General features: G+C 37.8%; 1 protein-coding gene across 6 annotated transcripts in view; it reads left to right on the forward strand.

Annotated features, from left to right (window-relative positions):
* The window catches only part of ATP8B4 (ATPase phospholipid transporting 8B4 (putative)), a 342,310-nt gene that overhangs the window by 216,740 nt on the left and 100,741 nt on the right, over nucleotides 1-24,829 (forward strand). For all 6 annotated transcript variants that reach the window (XM_070797570.1, XM_070797568.1, XM_070797567.1 and 3 more), the window contains 4 exons: nucleotides 5,079-5,237; nucleotides 12,930-13,018; nucleotides 14,187-14,383; nucleotides 22,907-23,115. In XM_070797570.1, coding sequence (XP_070653671.1) covers nucleotides 5,079-5,237; nucleotides 12,930-13,018; nucleotides 14,187-14,383; nucleotides 22,907-23,115 — 654 coding nt within the window. The remainder of the gene's footprint in view (nucleotides 1-5,078; nucleotides 5,238-12,929; nucleotides 13,019-14,186; nucleotides 14,384-22,906; nucleotides 23,116-24,829) is intronic.

Genomic DNA, 24,829 nt, shown 5'->3' on the forward strand with positions numbered 1-24,829 from the left:
TGGTAAACTAAGTGGAAGAAGTAGAATATGAACCTAGGACTACTGGCAAAGCCTTACATGAAGTGAAGTGAAGTCGCTCAGTCGTGTCCGACTCTTTGCGATCCCATGGACTGTAGCCTACCAGGCTCCTCAGTCCATGGACTTTTCCAGGCAAGAGTACTGGAGTGGGTTGCCATTTTCTTCTCCAAAGCCTTAAATGAGAGGCTCTAAATTGCAAACAAAAAGTCATCATTGGAGAGTCAGGGGAATCAGCAAGACTGCTTAGCTCCTGATCAGGGTAAGATTTTAATTGAAGAATACTTTAAACCTGAAAGTACAAAATTAAATTCTGGAGATCGAGTCCATCCAGGACCCAGATGACATCACCATGTTTTTTAAAAGTAGCAAAGTTCTCAGTGATCTTGAATGTCAGGATCCCTGACAAGAGTTTATAAAAGAGTTGGCCAAACATAGAAACCAGTACACGCACGACGGAGTTGGGTTTTGGTAGGTAAATCCATTTATTTGAAAAGTTCTCATATAAATATTTTTATACATTTCAAACATCAGAAAAATTGATATGTAGTCTGTTGAATTGTATAAAAAATGATATATAACTTGGCCTAATATTATAAAAAGTATAAAAATAGAGTGGATCTTGATTTTTCATTTTGAAGTCTTTCAGGAATTGACAAGTTTTTATAAATAACTGGAAATAGTTTCAATTATACATTTGTAAACTGGTCAGTCTTATGCCTTGGGGAAAGCCCCGGATGTAAATTGTCCAAATGTGTTTAAGAATCTTTTGCATATTGTTACTGGACTAAGATCTGTTTTTTTGCAACAATGACAAGTTTACATATTTTGTATGACTGTTAATACTGAGTTGTGAAGCAGGGAAAGGTTGACTCTTTATTTAAGGAATCTTTGTGTATTTTTGTGGTCCTTTCTAAAGAAGAGCATGTGTGTAATTAAAACACAGAAAAACAAGCATCTCTTTTTGGTTAAAAAAAATCCAAACACACAGAAAGTCTTTGTTAGAATCTTGTGACTTTTTAAACTTGCCAGATCAGTTTCTCATTCACCTGGATAGAAGCACAGCTCAGTAGCAGAGCTGATGTGACTGTGTGAGACACAGAAGCCTTGTGAAGAAAATAACTTTTTTCTTTACTGCTGGTGTTGATGTGGCCATTATGGTGATGATGATGGGTAGCTGAGGCTTACGGTTGAAGAGTAATGAGGTTTTAGAAAATGGGAAGGTGACATTTTTCTAAGAAAAAAATATTTATCACAATCATCAGGGCAACAGTAGAGGGCAGTCTTCTAAACTCTAATAAGCACTTGGCTAGAGCACTCTTGAACAGCAACAATGTTTAATTCAATAGCTAATTGTCTTCTAGAAGAGTTGCAGTGCAGATAATCAAGAAGCATTGCTAACAGTAATAATATCCATAAAGAAATAAAGTCAGGTACTCTGGGAAAATCTTGAAATATGGGACACTGAGTTCCATTTTCATGATAAACTATAGATTTCCACTCTACAGTGGAACACTTTAGTTTGAGAATGATAGTAGGTTGTTAATTAACTCACAATGCAGCTGACTAAATTTAGAATGCCAAGAGGGCTCAGAGTGAAATCTTGTAGATTTTGTTTGGTACGAGCCTCGAGTATTTCTGTGTGATTGCAAACTGGATGAACTGCTATCTGCTTTCACATCTATTTTTTTCAGAGAAGCAAACAACTGTGACTGACTAGTTTCATTATATTTATACTTCATAATTGACATGATTTTTCCCCCAGTTGTTTTATTGCTCATTAAAGATGATTTTGTTCTCTGTACACGTGTTCCGTGAATAACTATGTGAGAAGCAATGCTCTTTTTTCTAAACTGTTTTCTCATCCATTGTCAAACTGTTGCCTGCCACTTACTCTATGACTCAGTTAGCAAAGGGAAGCAGGGTCCTACAGTTTTTCTCTAATCCTTATTGTGCTTTATGGCAGGGATATATTTTTGCTTGCTTCTAATGTGCTTGAAGTTGCCAGTTTATTTTCAGTGTTCTCAGATCTATTTGTATCCCTTCAGAGTTAGGCCAACTTAAGTGGCCCACTGTGGTTAGACCATTAGGTCTTCCAATCCCCTTTATCATTGTTACCGTGGAAATATACCACCACTTCTTTCATTCATCTTAGATCTACTCAGATACCCACATCACCTTCCCATCTCTCTCTTGAAATCATCTTTCCATCCATCTCTCCAACAAATATTTATTAAGTTCCTATTACGTAGGTAGTATGATAGGTTATGGGGATACGGAAGTGAATACAGTGCTCCATTAAAAGGAACCTGTTTACCCCTTTCGGAAAGAGGAAGAAAAGACATTGGGAAGTTTGTGTTTTGTGCTAACAGGACTAAAAGAGGGAAGCTGAGCACTTCTAAAGATTAAAAAAAGTAGCTTGGCTTTGTTCATGCTACTTTATTTTCACTATGCCCTGTATTTAGTATGTACTTAAACCACTGGGCTCATACTCTTCCAGAATGACTGAATTGGTGCTGGGCCTCCAAAAACTGAGGCATAGCCCCTTGGCCTTACTGCCTGTTCCTGTCTAGAACCACACCCGTGGTGTCAGGCCAGAAATGGATGAGCCTTGGGGCCAGGGAGGAGCCAGCCAGCATGTTCAAGGCTATATTTGCTTCAATGTCAGTCTTTGCTTGCAACAATAAAAATGATCAAATGAGCCTGTTTTTTATATTCCTGTTGGCAGGAACTGTGTATCTTGTTGTTTTTGCCCAAAGCACATTTTTTTTTTTTTTTTTTTAAATGGGCAAGTTTGAAGCTGGAGAAATTGAGTCTTGAATCTGGAATAAGCTTTAACGGTTGCTATGGACCCATTATTTTATTTAGGTTTTGCTGGTGATGCCTAGTTCAAGGTTCTGTAAAATTTGGGAATGTTAATTATTGGTCAACAAAAAAAGATGTTGAATTCTTAGAGTTTAGAAAAAGTCTCCTCTTCCACAATGGAGTTGTCTAAATAACTTGGGCCAGTTGAAATCAGTTTTCACTTACTTTTGAATATCTGTGATATGCTATAATAGGAGCAAATGAGGACTTAGCTATTCCTGTTCATATAAAAAGTGACTTTGTATGGATTTTTTAGCCTCATCCAAATCCTTCTGCCGGCACACTCACAGTTAGCAGTAGATGTCTGGGAAGAAGCCAGTGTGTGTCCCAGTTGGCGTGTTTTGGCAGCAATATTTCAGTGATTCTGGGGAAAGGTAGATGGGTTTGGAAAAGCAACCTGAGCCCTTAGAGTCTCTCATTCCTTTCAGGCTTTTGTTTGTTTTGTTTTTTCAAGCAAGGTCTATTAACTTTAGCAGTCTGGTTGGTTAGGAATGATCAGGCCATGTGAAAACTGGTTGCTGTCATCTAGGTTTGTTGTAGTGTTAGTTGCTCAGTCGTGTCCAACTTTGAGACCCTATGGACTATAGCCCATCAGGCTCCTCTGTCCATGGGATTCTCCAGGCAGAAATACTGGTGTGGGTAGCATTTCTTTCTGCAGGGGATTTTCCCAACCCAGGGATCAAACCCAGCTCTCCTGCATTGCAGGCAGATTCTTTACTGTATGAGCCACCAGAGAAGCTCCCATCACCTATGTCTGTGAGCTTTAAAAGGAAAACATATCATCCTGGGAAGGAAAGGAGTCAGGTAAGAAGTCTCTAAGTTCAGGAGGGTGTTTGATGGGGGTGTAAACAGTACAATATGGAAGTTCTGTAGGAAGTTCTGGTCTCTCTTCCCTTCAGTCAGTGCTAAAGACATACTTCCCTTGTTTATTTTTCCAAATGTTGCTTTCTATGTTGCAAAATACCCTTTTGGTTTCTGATTAAATAAATGTATCTTTATTGTTTTGGGGAGAGAATTTTATACACACTAATCTTACCCCTGGCTGGCTTGAATCTTGTTTTGATCTGTTCTCAGTTATCTTTTTCACTCCTTTCCTCTCTTTTCCTTCCTCTCTCCCTCTGTCCTTCAAATCTTTGTACTCAAAAAGTTAACCCCAACTATGTGCAATGCAAATGTACTTAAATCTAATAGATATACTTTGTGACAGAGTCCATGAAAGATTATTTCTGGTTTCTTTTTCTATCAAGAGAACCCTCATCCTAAAAATGTATTTTCTTATTGAAATAATTGAACAAATTGATTGGTTGATTTGGAATGGGCTTGGTATTAAAAAAAAAAAAAAACTAGAAACATCTTTCGGACAGTTTGGGGCAAGTTATATGTGCCTCTGAGAGTCCCCAGAACTCTGAATCTAATCAAGATAAGAAGCATGAAACAGCTGAAAGGAATCACATGCATTCTCAGGCACATGGGGCAAATACAAGGCCCAGGTTTCCTGGGGGTGGAGTATAGTAGGAACCCAAAATTCTGATTATGAGCCTAGAAAGACCCAATTAACTTTGGTTGTGAAACTAGAAGTATGCCATCTTAACCTGTGTGTAAGTTACATTAAATAATAATAAAAAAAAAGATGAAATAAAAACTTTTAGGATCACCTCTGCTTTATCTTTCCAAAAATCATTTGTTTCAAACCAAAAGTAGAGATAAGTGATTGTTTTTTTGTTAATTTATTTTATTTTATTTTTTAACTTTATAATATTGTATTGGTTTTGCCATATATCAACATGAAAGTGATTGTTTTTAAAGGAAAAAACATCCCATGGCTCTTGGGGTTTCTATTCTTATTTGGACAGTGCAGAAAATCATGTTTCACAACATTTGTGCCCTGCCCCAGGTGATTTTTCCTAGCTTGACTTTGTGTGTGTGTGTGTGTGAGAACGGTATGGCAGTCTACTCCAGTATTCTTGCCTGGAGAATTTCATGGACAGAAGAGCCTGCCGGGCTACAGTCCATGGGGTTCACAGAGTTGGACACACCTGAGTGACTAACACTTTCACTTTTTCATATATATGACACTGGGCTGTTGAAAAGAGAAGGAAAATGAACTGTATATGAGAAGTAGGCTGCTAACGGTATTGCAGGCTTCTAAAGAGAGTTCCAGGTGAGGCATAAAGATGTTTGTTTCTTGTATTTTACAGGGATTGTTGTGTGTGAGGCGCCTAACAACAAGTTAGATAAATTCACCGGAGTTCTGTCTTGGAAGGGCAGCAAGCACTCCCTCAACAATGAGAAGATAATTCTGAGGGGCTGTGTCCTGAGAAATACCAGCTGGTGTTTTGGAATGGTTATTTTTGCAGGTACAGTGGACTTCCCAGGGTGCAGTGGGTGAACTCTTCCTGAGAACTGCATGGGCACAGTCTGTGGCTCTCCAGGTTGGATGAGCATGCCAAGTGCCCTTCTGAGTTGACTACAGAGTGTAGAGCACCAGGGTAAGACACCACTGCTCTGGAAACAGTGTGCCTGGCCCCACTCTGTAAGGAACCACTGACATCACGAACTTACTCTTGAGAGTGCATGGGCCTTGATTACTCAGATGCTAGATACCTAATGTTTATTTTCTTATTCTCTAACCCCATCTCAATCATCCCTATCATCATATGTATTAATCAGCCTGCCTTTAAAGTGGAGGACAAGCGTGAAAGAAAGTCCTGGCTCTGTTGTTGATTTTGTAGTTTGCCAATTTCAAGCAGTCCTTTAAGAAAAGCCTTGTTAGAGATCCTGCAGTCATTTCTGTGTATACTTCAGAGCTTCTTCTACTATCTCTCAGCAGGCCAGCAGCTTCTGGAAGGACTGTGCAGGCTGGAGGTGGGGGTAGGGCTTGAGGGAGGAAGGGGAGCATCTCTTACTCTTCCTGCTATTACTTTTCCTATCTCTAATTTATCTCTGGATGGCACCACCGACTCGATGGACATGAGTTTGAGTGAACTCTGGGAGTTGGTGATGGACAGGGAGGCCTGGGTGCTGCAATTCATGGGGTCGCTAAGAGTCAGACACGACTGAGCGACTGAACTGAACTGAATTTATCTCTAAAGGGCCCAAGGTGGCACTTTCTTGCCAAGGAAGCTTGCAGTAGCATCATTTCATAAAGCCTCTCAATTTTTACTCATGGCTTCAATTGCTAGCCCTTGACTTTTAAAAATCCTGTTTCTTGTGACACCAAATTAAGATGTGTTTTGGGCCCATTGACTATATGTGCAATCAAAATTGGAATGTTTTTCTTAACTGACTTTCTTCAGCAACAACAAAATGTTCATTAAAGTCTCAAAAGTGCTCCGAATCTAGAAAAATCCTTTGAATTCCTCCTAAATACTCTCAGCTGTGAGTGTTAGCAAGGCTCTCACTGTCGGGACATTGCCATTATAAGGACTTGAGAAATCCCTCGAAATGATGCAGTATATGTCATTTTATCTGGGAATGAATCTGGTTTCATCATGTTTTCATCAGATGCTTTTATTCTTTAGTCAGGGGAATAAACCCTTGATTATATATTTCCTTATTTTGCATCTTGTATTGAGAAAAAGCATGCTAGTCTTATACATTAACCTATCTTCCCACTTCAATTGTCACGCTTAATGAAGAGATTTCTTGAAGGTCTCTTTTATTTTTTTTTTAAATAATTTTATTTATTTTTTATTGTTTTCTGGCTGTGCTGGGTGTTCACTGCTGCTTATTTTTCTCTAGTTGTGATGAGTGGGGATTATTCTCTAGTTTCTATGTGTGCAGGCTTCTCATTGCGATGGCTTCTCTTGTTGCAGAGCATGGGCTCTAGGGTGTGTGGACTTCAGTAGTTGTGGCTCCTGGGCTCTAGAGTGCGGACTCAGTACTCATGGTGCACAGGCATAGTTGCTCCACCACATGTGGGATCTTCCTGGATCAGGGATAGAACCTGTGTCTCCTTCATGGCAGGCAGATTCTTAACCACTGGACAACCAGGAAAGCCCTTCAAGGTCCTCTGATGGGAAAGACCACCTCAGTTTGTTCCCTGTCATTAGAGAAGTGGAAGTGCATCATCCTAGGAGTGGGCTGTAACCCAAAGTTTTGTTTGCATTTGTGTGATCTTGTTTGGAATGACTAATTCAGGACAGTGGTTCAGCTATAGCATGTTATGTTAGGACAGCTGGTGCGAGCCACGCAGGGGTCAGGTTTTCCTTCATCATGTTGGCTTTGTGTGGAAATGCTCCTCCATAGAAGAAAGTGGAGTGGTAAGTTGAACAGGTCCCCCTCCGAAACAGTATAACAGAAAGTTCACAGAATTTGGATTGGACGTATCTGGGTTCAGATTTGTTTGCCAGCTGAAGGATGTTAAACCGTGGTTACTTAAAAGTCCTAAGCTTTAGTTTTATCTGCTGTAATGTGGGAATGAGTACATTAGAGAGTCACTATAAAGGCTCAGAGAGGCAGTGCATATGGAAGAGAATGCCTCACAATTGCTATTTTCCTTCCTTCCCTGCTTCTCCCTTCTTCTGACATCAATTCAGAGTACACTATCTGCTCCATAGGCTGAGAGTTGGGATAATGTACTGCTCTTGGATCTTGGCAGGGAGAAATAGGGAATCACCCTCTTTTGTGATGTGATCTTAATGTTCACTGGCAGAGCATTTATTTATTATATATACTTATAAAGCAGAGCATGCCTATATTAACTTTCATCTAGGCACAAATATTAATAGAAAGCTTAATTAGAATAATTGCAGGCAGAGGAATGGTTGATTTTGTCAGTGCTAGAGTTGAACAAAGGAGTGTCTCAGCACCCTAAGTCTTGAGACATCTAACTTCGGGAACTAGGTCCATGTGAACGCCTAGATCTTATGAAAGTTATCTCAAACAAATTAACTATTCTTTCTGTATTAGTACTCTAGTTATACCTGCCCTTAAGGGTTGTGTAAGAAGTGTAGTTGACATAAACATGGTTTACTTTACAAATGTATAATTTATGAAGATTTTATAATATACATTAACAGCTAGGCCATGCCTCCCTGGAATGGCTTTTCTTTTAACTCATGACAGGAGAAAGTCCTGTTTCTAAGGGTAGAAGTCTTATCCATGTAAGGGGTCCATAGGAGTCAGTACCATCTTGGTGCATAGTAGGTTTTTGTGCTGGCTGTATTCCACTTGCCCCTGCAGATCTGCTGTCACCACTTCACACTCTTCTCTCTGCCCTGGGAGGCTGACCTGTATGGTTCACACTAATAGGTTTCCTTGAACTTTGGTCCTGTCTTTGGGGATCCCTGGGAAGAAATCAAAGGAACAAGACTGAGGTCATGGTATTTATTTCCCCAGCTGCCTCCCTTAAAGCTGGCTGGGTCCCTCAACATAAAGCCACCCTTCCTTTAGAAGCTGCAAACTTTACACAACTCTCTCCTTTAGGGTATAATAACCACCCCTCCCCTCATGTCTCCCTTCTAGGGTAGATGAAGAACATCTTGATTGCTAGGAAGTGCTTGGTTACTATGTTAACATTTTACTTCTCCTGTACCTCCTATACACCCACCAGTACTTTTGTAAAGAGTCTCTTTATAAATATACCTTCCTCTAATAATCCTTGTTCAGTGTGTCATCTATTTCCTGTTTGAACTCTGAATGAGTCATAGTCTTACATATTGATTGAGTCAGTGAGTTAATGAATTAATGGACTATTTCATATGGCTTTAAAAATCGTGGTTAAGAGCAAAAGCTTTAGAATTAGATGTATCTGGGTTCTAATTTTGGCTCTGATGCTTACAGGCCAAAAAATAAAAAATAAAAAAAAGGAAACCTCATGCAAGTTATTTAAATTCTTTAATCCTCAGTTTCATTGTTATTGACCTAAGGATAATAATACCTAATTTATTGGCTTGTTTTAAGCATTAGTGAGATAATAAGATGTGAAAAGCACATATAGATATTTCCTAAAACATTGTAGGTACTTAATAAATAAATTCATTCATTAAACAGTTACTTACTGGGTACCTGCTGTGTGGCAGGCACTATGCTACTTACTTTTTTGCAAGAATGTGACCAAGAAAAGTGTAGTCCCTTCACTCATGTGATTTGAGTCTGGTAGGAAAGAAAGGCATTACTCTTAAATCATTATAGTAATGAGTGTATAATATCAAACTGAGAAAAGTACTCTAAAGAAAAAGAACATGAACTCACAAGAGTGTATGGTGGAGGAACCTGAGGGGAAAGAACAAGCTAGCTAAAAGGCACACCACAGGCAAAGGCCCTGTGGTGGGAATGAGGCTGGGGAGGTGAAAAAAAAAAGGCAAAATTTAAGGCCAGTGTGGAACTTGGAAAACTTAGAGAATAGAAGTGGGCACGTGCCTAGAGACAGGGATAGAGGTTGGACCATCCAGGACCCTTATGGTCTGTATTCAGAATTTTGGTCTTTATCCTAAGAGCATTGAGAAGCCATTGTCAGTTTTTCATACAGATGATATGTGTATGTGTTAAACTGGAAAGTTTTGCTTTTGCCTGTAATATTTTTAAAGTTGGTCAATAGGATCCAGGAAAACAGTGTATACATAGGATGGTAGCAGATGCAGGAGACAAAGTTGCTAGGCTTTTCCTACATACAGTCCAGTTGAGAGGTGATGATACTTTGCATTAGAGTGGGAGTCATGGGATAGATTAGACTCTGAGGTTTCTCCCACCTTTCACAACTGAATGGAGAGTGGTACCATTCATTGAGATAAGGAACCCTGGAGAAAGAGCAGAAGCTAGGCTGGACAAGGGCCACTTGAGGGGCCTTAGAAACATCCAGGGGAAGATATCATATAGGCAATGAAATATATAAGTTTAGAGCTCAGAGGAGCGATCTGAGCTGAAGATACACATTTGGTCTATAGATGTTAACTGGAGCTATGATCTTAGATTTCTCAGGGAAGGTGGGTTGAGAAGGAAAAGAAGATGGCCTATACTTAATTTTTAAGAAGTCTCACTGTTTAATGATTGAGAATAAAGGAGTGAGCATAATGGAAAACAAAGAAACAGCTATCAAAGAGGTAGGAGGAATAGCAGAACACTGTAAAACAGAAGCTAAGGGAAGAGTGTATTTCAAAAGGATGAAATAGTCAACAGTGTCGAAGTCTGCTGAGAGGTCAAAGAAGGCATGGAGGATATAGATGACAATGCCGGATCTGTTTTGGTGGAGTGATTGGCTCAGAAACTAGCTTGAGAAATGAGTTGGAGACAAAGAATCAGAGGCTGAAGGGTAAAGAAAATTCTTTCAAAATCTTGACTATGAGGGGAAGAAGAGATGTGTGTCTCAACATCTGTGGCTATATTTAAATAAGTACTTAAGAACTCATTAAGCAGATTCTTTGCTAGTCTGTGTGTATGCCTAAGAAATGTAAATTTTTAGCACCAAACTGGTCTGTCAATTTTCAGCTTTTAGCAATCACAAACTTTATTTGCCCTTTGTGATCTTTACTAAAAGAAATGCTTCCCACCCTCAATGTCCAGATGATTTTAATAAACGATTCTGGGAAAAAGTGGGTGGTCTTTGCCCAGCATTGGCTGGGAAAAGGACACTGGGATACAATTTCTAACTCAAGACTGAATTGTTATGAGACCCCAGTCTTTACTCCAATTTGTCTTTTAAGTAAAGGAGTCTTTTAAGAATGTTCCCATTGTTTCTTGACTTCTAGAATGATGTATAATTTCATGTGTACCCCCTTTCTCTCCTTTCTCTCCTTCCCCCTCTCCTCCTCTATTAAGTGGGTACATGGATTGGTGGTAATTGTGGGAAGATGGTGTAGAGAGGGAAGACTAGGGAAATCAGATATAATTAAAATGTGATCACTTCTATTGAGCATCTTTGTTTATAAGGAATTTACTTAGCAATATAATCTAATAGTCTTTGTTAGTCATCTAATAATCTACCTCTAAAGCAGCTAATATTATTCTTAGAATTTCTTGAACAAGGCAGTTAGTAAATATTTAACATGGGGTTTAAAAGGATTACTTGAAATAAATCTCAACACCATATTTAAGACAATTCTTGCTCTTACAAAAATGCATATCATATAAACAGTGTGCAATACCCAATAAAGGTTTAAATTACTTGCTGTTGTGTTGTTTGGAGTTTCTCCATTAAAGCCACCAAAAATCTTTTTTGGGAAACACATCCAGCATTTGATTTTTTCCCCTAACTTTCCATTTTTGACTTCAGTGTTCTGAATTGTGTTTATTACTACATTCTTGTAAACATTTCCAAATCATTCCTCCATTTGATTGACTTTAATTGCTTCAAACTATAAGCACATCCATACATAGATTTTTGGAAAAAAGCATTTCTTAAACCTTTTAGCTACAAATTATGTCTGGATTTATCCTATTCTAAGGAGATCAATTCCCTTGCAGTTTCCAGGATTATTGTTAAAGATATCAGTTGAGAGTCAATTGTTTCATCATCAGTTCAATCGCTCAGTCGTGTCTGACGCTTTGACCCCCTGAACTGCAGCACTCCAGGCCTCCCTGTCCATCACCAACTCCTGGAGTTCACCCAAACTCATGTCCATTGAGTCGGTGATGCCATCCAACCATCTCATCCTGTCTTCCCCTTCTCCTCCTGCCCTCAGTCTTCCCCAGCATCAGGGTCTTTTCAAATGAGGCAACCCTTCGCATGAGGTGGCCAAAGTATTGGAGTTTCTTCAGCTTCAACATCAGTCCTTCCAATGAACACTCAGGACTGATCTCCTTTAGAATGGACTGGTTGGATCTCTTTGCAGTCCAAGGGACTCTCAAGAGTCTTCTCCAACACCACAGTTCAAAAGCATCAATTCTTTGGCACTCAGCTTTATTTATAGTCCAACTCTCACATCCATACATGACTACTGGGAAAACCATAGCTTTGATTAGACAGACTTTTGTTGACAAAGTAATGTCTCTGCTTTTTAACATGCTGTCTAGGTTGGTTATAACTTTCCTTCCAAGGAGTAAGCATCTTTTAATTTCATGGCTGCAGTCACTATCTGCAGTGATTTTGGAGCCCCCAAAAATAAAGTCAGCAACTGTTTCCACATCTGTTTGCCATAAAGTGATGGGACTGGATGCCATGATCTTCGTTTTCTGAATGTTGAGCTTTAAGCCAACTTTTTCACTCTCCACTTTCACTTTCATCAAGAGGCTTTTTAGTTCCTCTTCACTTTCTGCCATAAGGGTGGTGTCATCTGCATATCTGAGGTTATTGATATTTCTCCCGGCAATCTTGATTCCAGCTTGTGCTTCTTCCAGCCCAGCGTTTCTCATGATGTACTCTGCATATTAGTTAAATAAACAGGGTGACAGTATACAGCCTTGATGAACTCCTTTTCCTATTTGGAACCAGTCTGCTGTTCCATGTCCAGTTCTAACTGTTGCTTCCTGACCTGCATACAGGTTTCTCAAGAGACAGGTCAGGTGGTCTGGTATTCCCATCTCTTTCAGAATTTTCCAGGTTCTTGTGATCCACACAGTCAAAGGCTTTGGCATAGTCAATAAAACAGAAATAGATGTTTTTCTGGAACTCTCGTGCTTTTTCGATGATCTAATGGATGTTGGCAATTTGATCTCTGGTTCCTCTGCCTTTTCTAAAACCAACTTGAACATCTGGAAGTTCGTGGTTCATGTATTGCTGAAGCTTGGCTTGGAGAATTTTGAGCATTTCTTTACCAGCGTATGAGATGAGTGCAGTTGTGTGGTGGTTTGAGCATTCTTTGGCATTGCCTTTCTCTGGGATTGGAATGAAAACTGACCTTTTCCAGTCCTGTGGCCACTGCTGAGTTTTCCAAATTTGCTCACATATTGAGGTCAGCACTTTCACAGCATCATCTTTTAGGATTTGAAATAGCTCAACTGGAATTCCATCATCATAAACAACTTAAGAATCCTACTCTTAATAAAACTCAAATTATTTTGGAAAAACGTTATTTTCCTTTCAGGAACGTTTGATATTCTTAGGAATTAATAATAATAATACATAATCTAATCATTTCAAAGTTATTTTTCTTTCCTTTTTTCTTTTGCAGGTCCTGACACTAAACTAATGCAGAACAGTGGTAAGACAAAGTTTAAGAGGACAAGCATTGATAGACTGATGAATACTCTAGTACTATGGGTAAGTTATTATAACAAAATTAGGCAATATCACAATCATTATCTGAATATGTTTCTTACATTCTGATGAGATTTCTTTCAGAAATCTTCATTCTTCTTGTGGAATTTGTATTTGGAGATTTTGCATTTGGGGCCTTGTTACCTCCAAAATGTCTGCTTCGCTAATACTGATCGAGTATTTGCAAATGTAGGAGTTGGCTAAAAATTTTGAGGTTGCTTTCTACTTTTTTTTTGAATCTCAAAAGCAACCTGAAAATTTTTAGTGTATGTCCTGCAGTATTTTAACTAACCCTTATCTTTCTTGTTGACTTCAAGGAATCATTGTGTAGCTAGATCTGTAGCCAAGAGACTTGACTAGTCTGAGAAGGTCTTTTATTACTGATGTTTTCTTCCTTTTGCTTTTGTGCCTTGGGTTACCATATAATTTTTCATTTACCAGGATGCTTTTGAAGGTGAAAGAAGGGAATACTGTTAATATTACAGCTGGACAGTAGATTAAACTGGAACTGACTAGAGCAAGTCAGGACATCTTCTTGTACTTCTTGTGCTTCTGTGTGTGTGTGTGTGTGTGTGTATGTGTGTGCGCGCACCCACGCGCTCAGTCGTGTCCGACTCTTTGTGAGCCCATGGACTGTAGCCCTCCAGGCTCCTCTGTACATGGAATTTTCCAGGCAAGAATACTGGAGTGGATTGCCATTTCCTACTGCAGTGGATCTTCCCGACCCAGGTAGGGAACCCATGTCTCTTGCGTCTCCTGCATTGGCAGCAGATCCTTTACCACTGCGTCACCTGGGAAGCCCTTAATCTTTGGAAGCCACTTAAACACATGCATACCTCAGAAATAGAGGATGTGAAGTTATTAGCTTTGTGGCCATAAACAAGTTATATAACCTGTCTGTTTTTTGTTTTTTGCCTGTAAAGTGTGAATGTTTTTTCCTATCTCAGAAAGTTAATGGGAGAATTAAGTGAGAAAATGTATATGTAAAATATTTAGCCAAGTTCCCAAGGTAAGCATATTACATTTTACTCATATGATTAGTGATACTTAGATGAGCTTTGTATAACTTGATTTTCAAATAACAATTGGAATTAGAAGTGTAATTGCCTTGTGTTGATATGACTAGTTGGGATTCAAGTTAACCTTAACTGGACTTCTATACTCATTTCAGATTTTTGGATTTCTGATATGCTTGGGAACTATTCTTGCGATTGGAAATTCAATCTGGGAGAATCAAGTTGGGAACCAATTCAGAACTTTCCTCTTTTGGAATGAAGGAGAGAAGAACTCTGTATTCTCAGGATTCTTAACATTCTGGTCATATATTATTATCCTTAATACAGTGGTACCCATTTCATTATATGTGAGGTAAGATGAGAGTTTGTTCTTTGAAACCATTTTGTCAAAAGCCTGTGTTCTATGTAATCATTTTTGTTTGTCTTAAAATTACAGCAGTGAGATAGAAGTCTCTAACTGCTCATGATCTGCCACATCTGTTACAAATGAGGCAACTAAGCTGTTTAATCTGCTTAAGTTTCACATTTTCAAATTAACAATAGATGCATTTTATTTTCTTCTTGATTTGATTTGGTTTCTTAGGAATGTTTTCCTCTGGAATACATGGACTACCGTGTAGTCTCATGCAACCTAATGAATTAGAATTGGGTTGATGTTGGGAAAGAAACAGAAAAATATTTGGGGGGATCTATTGAGATGATGCCTTCTTGGTACTAGTCTGGCTCCAGATACCAGGATTTAGACCTTGTGCTACCACTTCCTAGTTCCATAACCTTGAGCAAGTTACTTTACTTCCTGGTACCTCAGTGTCCTCGTTTTATACATGGAGAAAGTAATAGTTCTACTTTAAAAGGTAGTATAGAGAGTAAGCAAACCTATAATGCTCTTAGACAAATGCCTGACACATTATAAGAGATCAGTGAATATTAATTATTTCTATTTTTATTAGTAACTATCAGTGAATATATGAAGGAGTTGAAATATGGTTGGTTGTTGGTGCTTATTCATTGTTGAAAAAGAAGTTTGGCTTATTACTCCCTCTACAACTTGATTTGTCATTTCTAGATTTGGTCCTATAAACTAGGGCTAAAATGGTCTGCCTGTCTATCTATACATAAGCACTCTGTGAGTGTGTGTGTTTATGTATGTGCTTGATAAAAGTTACAAGTTGGCCCTAGAATCTGTACCTGAGACAATTTTGATCCTAATCCTGCCAAGACTGAGGCGGACAATCCCAAAGACACTGGAGCCAAGATGAGACGTGGTTGTTTGACATTCCTCATCACCAGTATTTTAACAATACACAAAATCACCAGCTCTAAATCTCTACTAATTTTTATGAGCTTCTTTTTCTCTCTTTCCAAAATCCTCGCTCTGATGAAGCTGGGGAAGTTTAATGCACAAAATCCACCCTTATTTTGGATAGCAGTCAGGAAACTGAAATGTCAAGTTGTGGGAAATTGACTTGAAATAGTGGCATGTGGCCACAACACCACAAATTACTTTGGGCCTTCTGGAACTGTGGTCAGAGCAGGCTCTATTTAAAATGTATCCTACTGGCTTGTCTTTGATTCTGAGGACCTCTCATGCTTGTATCCAATTATGAAGTCTGTAGTAAATCTTGCTCTTTGCCAGAGGAGCTATGGTCAGCTTTTATAGCTTTCCTTTTATGTGGAAATGAACAATAGACGCTCAGAGTGACTTACCATCTGCACATGAGCAGTTTCATGTGTCCTCACAAAGGAAGTATATTCCGTATATACTCTTTCTTTGAAGTGTATTGGTATTTTTCATTTTATGATTTCTAATATTGTTTTTTAAAGACCAAGATTCCCAGGTCCTTTTTCCTTCTAATGTGTTCCCTGCCGTGGCAGAAAGAAAACCTGTTTGGAATAGTCCAAGTTCACATTCTGATATTTTTGCCACTAATAGCTGTGTGACCTTGGAGAAAGTACTTGGCTTCTCTGTGCCCTAGTTTGCCTAGGAAATACTTGCTGTAAAACGGGAGGATTAAAATAATTGACTTCTGAGTTACTTTCTGCTCCAAATAATATCACCTTACCTCTAGACAATTAATGTAAAATAGACATTTGTATTTTACATAAAGTGCTTTCACATACATTATCTCATTTACATCTCCCCCTCCCCAAATCTTTTGAAGTTATTGCTGTTGAACTTCTTTCATAAATGAGATGATTTTCTCAGGATTGTAAAGCTGATTAGGGACAGAACCAAGATCCAAACCCAAGTATTCTAACACTTGGCACAGTGTCTACGTCTAAGTTGTACATGATTTATTAATCAGCCAAGACATCAAAAGACACTAGAATTTTCTACCTGTTGGTAAGCCATGGTATTGATGAAGATAATATGAGCTTTTTTCCTCACCAAATAAGAACAGTGATCTGAGGTCAGCCTGACATAAAGTTGAGGCAAAAAGCATTCTGGGGGATTTCAGGTTGCTCATACCAAGATCTGGAAAAAGAGAAGTCCAGGTATTTCTGATTGGAGGGATGAAGGTTTTCTACAAAATTTTCCAAAGGTTCAAGGAATAAATTAGTGCAGTGTCACTAAAGGATAACGGTGCAGAATTTACATTGAATGGTTAACAATTCCATGTGAGCATAATACGTTGATTTTGGCAGGGTATTTCTATGCTGTCAGTTTATCTATAGTGTTAAAATATAACCAGCTACAGTTTTTTAATACACCATCTTAAGAAATGTAATTGCTGTACTCCCAAGGAATTAGCTTTTGAGTGTTTTTTTCTAAAGCAAAAGAAACTCGTTTCCATGTTGCTTATTTTGCCACAGAATGGGGGAAATCATAAGCCCTGCTCTTTGAGCATCCAGGCAGAAAACACTAAACAGTTTGATTATACTAACTCTGGAACATTTGTCTCCTTTTCTCTGCTATTATAAAGCAAAGGGGTGAATGTTCCACTGTGACTCTCCTAAATCCTCCTTTTCCAAACAAAAAAGATACCTTCTTCTCTATAGACTATTTTAAGGTCTAAGAATTAAAATTAATTAAGAATACTTCCACCAACTTGAACCATAACACAGGATTAAATTCTGTTCTCCATTCATTTTGCTTAGATTTTTAGGGAGATGCTTTACCTTTAAATAAATGAAAATGTCAAGTGATTGAACAGTTACTCACATTATGACAATGCATAATGCCATTTTTTATGGCACTCTCCAGGTCTGGTATGCATTGACTTTACCAGATGCCCGAATTCTAGTCTTGGTTCTGTGATTGTGTGACCTTGGGTTATTCACAATCTCTGTAGGTCTTAATGTCCTTACTGGTGAAATTGGGGAATAAAGGGTCAGGATTCACTCATTCAACACTAACTGACTACCTATGACAGGTCAGGCATTGTGGCTAGTTTATGATATGTGCTAATGCTTTCTGAGTGAATGGAATAGGAAGAGCAAAGCCGATTAGAACAGCTAGCAAGGAACTTACAAGCAAGTGGGGTGGGAATGAAATTAAAATTAGATTGTAACTGGGTAACGTAAAATAAATACATGCAGAGTATGACATTTATTTTTATGATTCTACAGAGTTACAGTGTGCTTTTTTAGTTTGTGTGAAAAAAAGTATTACCATTTAAATAGAAAATGAACTGACACCATACCATTTCTGCAGAGGGAGATGTAGGTATGTCATATACTTATAGAACTAGATACATAGGATTTATTTTTTTAATATAAATTTATTTATTTTAATTGGAGGCTAATTACTTTACAATATTGTATTGGTTTTGCCATACATCAACATGAATCCACCACGGGTGTACACGTGTTCCCCATCCTGAATCCCCCTCCCACCTCCCTCCCCATACCATCCCTCTGGGTCATCCCAGTGCACTGGCCCTGAGCATCCTGTATCATGCATCAACCCTGGACTGGTGTTTCGTTTCACATATGATATTATACATGTTTCAATGCCATTCTCCCAAATCGTCCCACCCTCACCCTCTCCCACAGAGTCCATAAGACTGTTCTATACATCTGTGTCTCTTTTGCTGTCTCGCATGCAGCGTTATCGTTACCATCTTTCTAAATTCCATATATATGCGTTAGTATACTGTATTGGTGTTTACTGGCTTACTTCACTCTGTATAATAGGCTCCAGTTTCATCCACCTCATTAGAACTGATTCAAATGTATTCTTTTTAATGGCTGAGTAATACTCCATTGTGTATATGTACCACTGCTTTCTTATCCATTCATCTGCTGATGGACATCTAGGTTGCTTCCATGTCCTGGCTATTATAAACAGTGCTGTGATGAACATTGGGGTACACGTGTCTCTTTCAATTCTGGTTTCCTCGGTGTGTATGCCCAGCAGTGGGATTGCTGGGTCGTATGGCAGTTCTATTTCCAGTTTTTTAAGGAATCTCCACACTCTTCTCCATAGTGGCTGATCTAGTTTGCATTCCTACCAACAGTGTAAGAGGGTTCCCCTTTCTCCACACCCTCTCCAGTATTTATTGCTTATAGACTTTTGGATAGCCACCATTCTGACTGGCATGAAATGGTACCTCATTGTGGCTTTGATTTGCATTTCTCTGATAATGAGTGATATTGAGCATCTTTTCATGTGTTTGTTAGCCATCTGTATGTCTTCTTTGGAGAAATGTCTGTTTAGTTCTTTGGCCCATTTTTTGATTGGGTCATTTATTTTTCTGGAATTGAGCTGCAGGAGTTGCTTGTATAATTTTGAATTAATTCTTTGTCAGTTGCTTCATTTGCTATTATTTTCTCCCATTCTGAAGGCTGCCTTTTCACCTTGCTAATAGTTTCCTTTGTTGTGCAGAAGCTTTTAATTTTAATTAGGTCCCATTTGTTTACTTTTACTTTTATTTCCAATATTCTGGGAGGTGGGTCATAGAGGATCCTGCTGTGATTTATGTCGGAGAGTGTTTTGCCTGTGTTCTCCTCTAAGAGTTGTATAGTTTCTGGTCTTACATTTAGATCTTTAATCCATTTTGAGTTTATTTTTGTGTATGGTGTTAGAAAGTGTTCTAGTTTCATTCTTTTACAAGTGGTTGACCAGTTTTCCCAGCACCACTTGTTAAAGAGATTGTCTTTTCTCCATTGTATATTCTTGCCTCATTTGTCAAAGATAAGGTGTCCATAGGTACATGGGTTTATCTCTAGGCTTTCTATTTTGTTCCATTGATCTATATTTCTGTCTTTGTGCCAGTACCATACTGTCTTGATGACTGTGGCTTTGTATTAGAGCCTGAAGACAGGCAGGTTGATTCCTCCAGTTCCATTCTTCTTTCTCAAGATTGCTTTGGCTATTCGAAGTTTTTTGTATTTCCATACAGATTGTGAAATTATTTGTTCTAGCTCTGTGAAAAATACCGTTGGTAGCTTAATAGGGATTGCATTGAATCTATAGATTGCTTTGGGTACTATACTCATTTTCACTGTATTGATTCTTCCAATCCGTGGACACGGTATATTTCTCCATCTATTAGTGTTCTCTTTGATTTCTTTACCCAGTGTTTTATAGTTTTCTATATATAGGTCTTTTGTTTCATTAGGTAGATATATTCCTAAGTATTTTATTCTTTTTGTTGCAATGGTGAATGGAATTGTTTCCTTAATTTCTCTTTCTCTTTTCTCATTATTAGTGTATAGGAATGCAAGGGATTTCTGTGTGTTGATTTTATATCCTGCAACTTTACTATATTCACTGATTAGCTCTAGTAATTTTCTGGTGGAGTCTTTAGGGTTTTCTATGTAGAGGATCATGTCATCTGCAAAGAGTGAGAGTTTTACTTCTTCTTTTCCAATTTGGATTCCTTTTATTTCTTTTTCTGCTCTGATTGCTGTGGCCAAAACTTCCAAAACTGTGTTGAATAGTAGTGGTGAAAGTGGGCACCCTTGTCTTGTTCCTGACTTTAGGGGAAATGCTTTCAATTTTTCACCATTGAGGATAATGTTTGCTGTGGGTTTGTCATGTATAGCTTTTATTATGTTGAGGTATGTTCCTTCTATTCCTGCTTTCTGGAGAGTTTTTGTCATAAATGGATGTTGAATCTTGTCAAAGGCTTTCTCTGCATCTATTGAGATAATCATATGGCTTTTATTTTTCAATTTGTTAATGTGGTGTATTATGTTGATTGATTTGTGGATATTGAAGAAGCCTTGCATGCCTGGGATAAAGCCCACTTGGTCATGATGTATGATCTTTTTAATATGTTGTTGGATTCTGGTTGGTAGAATTTTAAGGATTTTTGCATCTATGTTCATCAGTGATATTGGACTGTAGTTTTCTTTTTTGTGGCATCTTTATCAGGTTCTGGTATTAGGGTGATGGTGGCCTCATAGAATGAGTTTGGAAGTTTACCTTCCTCTGCAATTTTCTGGAAGAGTTTGAGTAGGATAGGTGTTAGCTCTTCTCTAAATTTTTGGTAGAATTCAGCTGTGAAGCCGTCTGGACCTGGGCTTTTGTTTGCTTGAAGATTTCTGATTACAGTTTCAATTTCTGTGCTTGTGATGGGTCTGTTAAGATTTTCTATTTCTTCCTGATTCAGTTTTGGAAAGTTGTACTTTTCTAAGAACTTGTCCATTTCTTCCAAGTTGTCCAGTTTATTGGCATATAATTGCTAAGAGTAGTCTCTTATGATCCTTTGTATTTCTGTGTTGTCTGTTGTGATCTCTCCATTTTCATTTCTAATTTTATTGATTTGATTTTTCTCCCTTTGTTTCTTGATGAATCTGGCTAATGGTTTGTCAATTTGATGTATAGGATTTAATGTGCAGAAAGAACTTGTGTGTCATCTTTTGTCTTTTAGGAGATATATGTTCAGAGTTAGCATAATCAGGCTGCTTTCAACTTAGTTTACAGATGAGAAAACCAAAGCTTAATTCCCACAAAGATCAGAAATAAGCTACGAGTCCTTGCTTTGTCATTACTATTTTATACTGTTCTGGATGTCCTTGTTAATGTACTAAGTCATGAAACTAAAATATTAAAAAAAAATGAGACATGAAACCAAAATAAACCTTTTAGAGAGGAAGAGCAGAGAAAATGTGATTATAAACCTTGAAAATCCATAGAATACCTCTGTAAAACTCAGTAAAATAATTCAGTGAAATGTTGAATTTTGTCACATAATCACTTTTTTTTTAATATTAAGGAAAGCTTCTTTTATTAAAACACATTAAACCAAAGCAATTAAAAATTATCTCATCAATAAAAAGATAAAATGTCTAGGAAGGAATCTGTCAAGCTATGGTGTGGACCTATGTGCAAAAACAAAACAAAACTAAACTATAACTCTTTACCAATAAAAGTACTTTTTAAAAGTTGAACTCCTCGGAAGAGTTATCCTTCTTTAAGTGGTATTTATTATAAAATATTCATTCTTTTCAAATAATTGAGTTTAATATAAATTTAATAAAAGTCTCAAGTAAGTTTTATGAGAAAGTTGATACAGTGATTCTAAAGTTTATTTGATGAACACATTAATTTTATCAAGAGGTATAAATTAGTGATTACAGATAAGAATTTTTTTAAAAGAAGAGAATGAAGATTTTCTTACCTCATATGCCAAATTTTATGAAGCTACAATAATGAAAACATGAGATAAATTAAATCACACATTAAGGAACAAAATTGAAATACCCGAAACAGATTCTAGTTAGGAAGTAATCTTTATGTGACATGGAGTCATCTTAACACAATAGGGGAAAGGATTCATTGTTCAACAAATAGTGATGAATACATTTGGTAAAAATTGAAATTAGCTTCTCATATGCATGTCATACTTCAGAAAATTCTAATTGCGAGAAAGAATTAAATGTGGAAAAAATTAAAAAACTGGAAGAAAAGTATAGATATCTGTATATATATATATAATCTTGCCATAGGGAAGGCTTATCTAAGCAAAAATTCCCCCAAAGAAGCTATAAGCAGAAACTGTAAACCATTGATAAATTTGATTGATTAAAAAGGGAGAAGTTCTTTGTGTCAAAAATAGTGGAAACAGAAATAAAAGATGAATGATAAACTGTGTATCTTATTGATATAATGTATATAGATATATATTCCATATATATAAATCAATAAGAAATACACTAATACCTGAATAGGAAAGATGAACTAGGAAGGCAATGCAATTAGATAATTCCAGGAAGACATATAACTGGCCAATAAAACTTGAAACAGATATTCAATTCATTGATAAGAAAAGAAATGCAATAAACAGTAATAAGATGCCATTTGATTTGGCATAGACTAAAAGATAATTTTCAATAATCTAATGGTAGAAACTTACATTGTTGTAATTTTTTTGAAAGTTAATCTGGCCTTGTGTATGACAAAGACTGAAAAATATTATACTCTTGGCTTTAGAAATTCCACTTCTGGAACTGGAAAGTCATAAATCACCACTAGATCATAAGACAATGCTCTTTTTCTGGTAAATGGGCAAAGTAATATGACAATACACCCTGTTTTTACTCAATATCTACTATGGTTCGCTTAGTGCTTCATGGAGGGACTCCTTTTTACCTCTTTTGGTAAAATGAAGCCGCATCAAATAACTGGTAGGCTACACAAGAAATCTCCACTGGGCCTGGGCCTGTTTAATGTAAATAGAGAAGCATGGAACTTTCCTGAAGGCTTTATGCCAAGTCAGCCCATTGTTTCAAGGTGCTACAAGGAAATGACTTTGAACATTTTCTGCTGACATGTCTCGGAAGATCACTAGGACCTTGAAACAGAGCATTCACATTTTCTTCTAAACTCTGAAGACATTAGCAGACTTCTTGCTTTGGTAAAGCTTTTTATGTTCTGAGATTGATGGAGTATTTCTCTCTTTTTTTCCATTTAAATGGATGAAAGTGTGGAAGTAATTCGTCTGGGACACAGTTATTTTATAAACTGGGATCGGAAGATGTATTACTCCAGGAAGGCAACACCTGCTGAAGCTCGAACGACCACTCTCAATGAGGAGCTAGGCCAGATTGAATATGTTTTCTCTGACAAGACTGGCACCCTCACTCAAAACATCATGACTTTTAAAAAATGTTCCATTAATGGGAGAATCTATGGTAAGATACACCTTTCCTTTTTGTTGTTATTGTTAACAGTCCTAAAAAAATTAAGAAACCCTATTTTTTTTAAATAAAAAAATCTCTGGCTTTCTTATTAATATGGAGACCACCAGCATCCACCAGAGTGGTCGGCACATAATAAACACTTGCTAAATATTTATTGGGTGAATGTTGAATAATTCAAATAAAGCTTTGGATCTGTTACCATTCATGTAACCCCATGAGGGTTAGTTTAGATACTGTCCAAGGCTCCTTTTGTTGCTAAAACTGTGTGATCTGTGGTGCTTAATAGACTCATATTCCAGGGAGGAGGAGTTCTTCAGAGCCTGATTTATCTCAACGAAAGCAGTATTTTATACTTGCTTCCTAACAGCCCTCAATTGATGTTAGTGTCTGTGTTTATAAGAATTTATGACTCATTCCTGAAAATTCACACTGCACAGGGTTACCTTTAGTGGTCAGACAACCTGTTTCATCAATATTGAGTTCCTATTTGTATGCTTTTGTTAGGATACCTGCTCTGTTGGGGATTATCAGCCTTTCTAGTTAGTTACATGTGACCCTTGTCACCCCGACTTAGTCCAGTTGGCAGTTCCTTTTGAGAGCACGGAAGCTCTCCAGAGGGCTCCTGTCAGGTTCCTCTGGATTCCCAGTATCACTTCACTGAACTCGAGTGTCCAGTTTCTCAGTACAAAAATCTCAGGAAGTAAAGAAAATCCAAGAGAGAGAGAGAAACCTTTCCTTTGTCTCCTGATGGGAAACTTCACACATTGCCAAATATTTTAAAGTAAGATTTGATCCTGAGCAAAACTGAGAAATATAAGTTGATTTTCATGCTCTCCTGTCTTTTGACCTCCCTCTGCTATTCCACTCCCCATAACCCCTGGTTGCCATGGTTTCCTCACTTCTCTTCTGTCCACACCTGCCCCACCTTTCTCTGGTAGTAGACCAGATAATATTCAACCTGGACTTCCACACGGCCTAAGTTACATTGTGCATTTTTCTTACATCACTATTAATATTATGAAGATGCTAAATAAAATAGAACATTTTCTTAAAATTTTTTCTTTTGATATTATTTTCAGACGCTTTTGATAAATACAACCCAGGAGCAGTTTAAATGAAAAATATTTTGTTGGAGTATTGGAGTCATTTTGAATTTTGTAGGCCTTTTGTATTCTTTTGCCATGGCACTTATTGGTAATATAATAGAAACAATATCACTTCTAGGAAATTATCCTAAGGAAACTTTAAGACATTGGGACCAAGATTTATTTGAAATATGTTTGTCACTGATGCTAAAGCTGAAACTCCAATACTTTGGCCACCTGATGCAAAGAGTTCACTCACTGGAAAAGACTCTGATGCTGGGAGGGATTAGGGGCAGGAGGAGAAGGGGACAACAGAGGATGAGGTGGCTGGATGGCATCACTGACTTGATGGACATGAGTTTGAGTGAACTCCGGGAGGTGGTGATGGACAGGGAGGCCTGGCGTGCTGCAATTCTTGGGGTCTCAAAGAGTCGGACATGACTGAGCGGCTGAACTGAACTGATGTTTGTCACAGGGGCTGTTATTAGAAAAGTCCCTGGATTTTCACAATATATATATCCCAAGATCTTTGCAAATCTCCAAATTTACAAATCCTATGATATTCAGTTCAGTTCAGTTCAGTCGCTCAGTCGTGTCCAACTCTGCGACCCCATGAATCG

The sequence above is a fragment of the Bos indicus genome, chromosome 10, assembly GCF_029378745.1.
Source record: "Bos indicus isolate NIAB-ARS_2022 breed Sahiwal x Tharparkar chromosome 10, NIAB-ARS_B.indTharparkar_mat_pri_1.0, whole genome shotgun sequence".
Classification (NCBI taxonomy): domain Eukaryota; kingdom Metazoa; phylum Chordata; class Mammalia; order Artiodactyla; family Bovidae; genus Bos; species Bos indicus.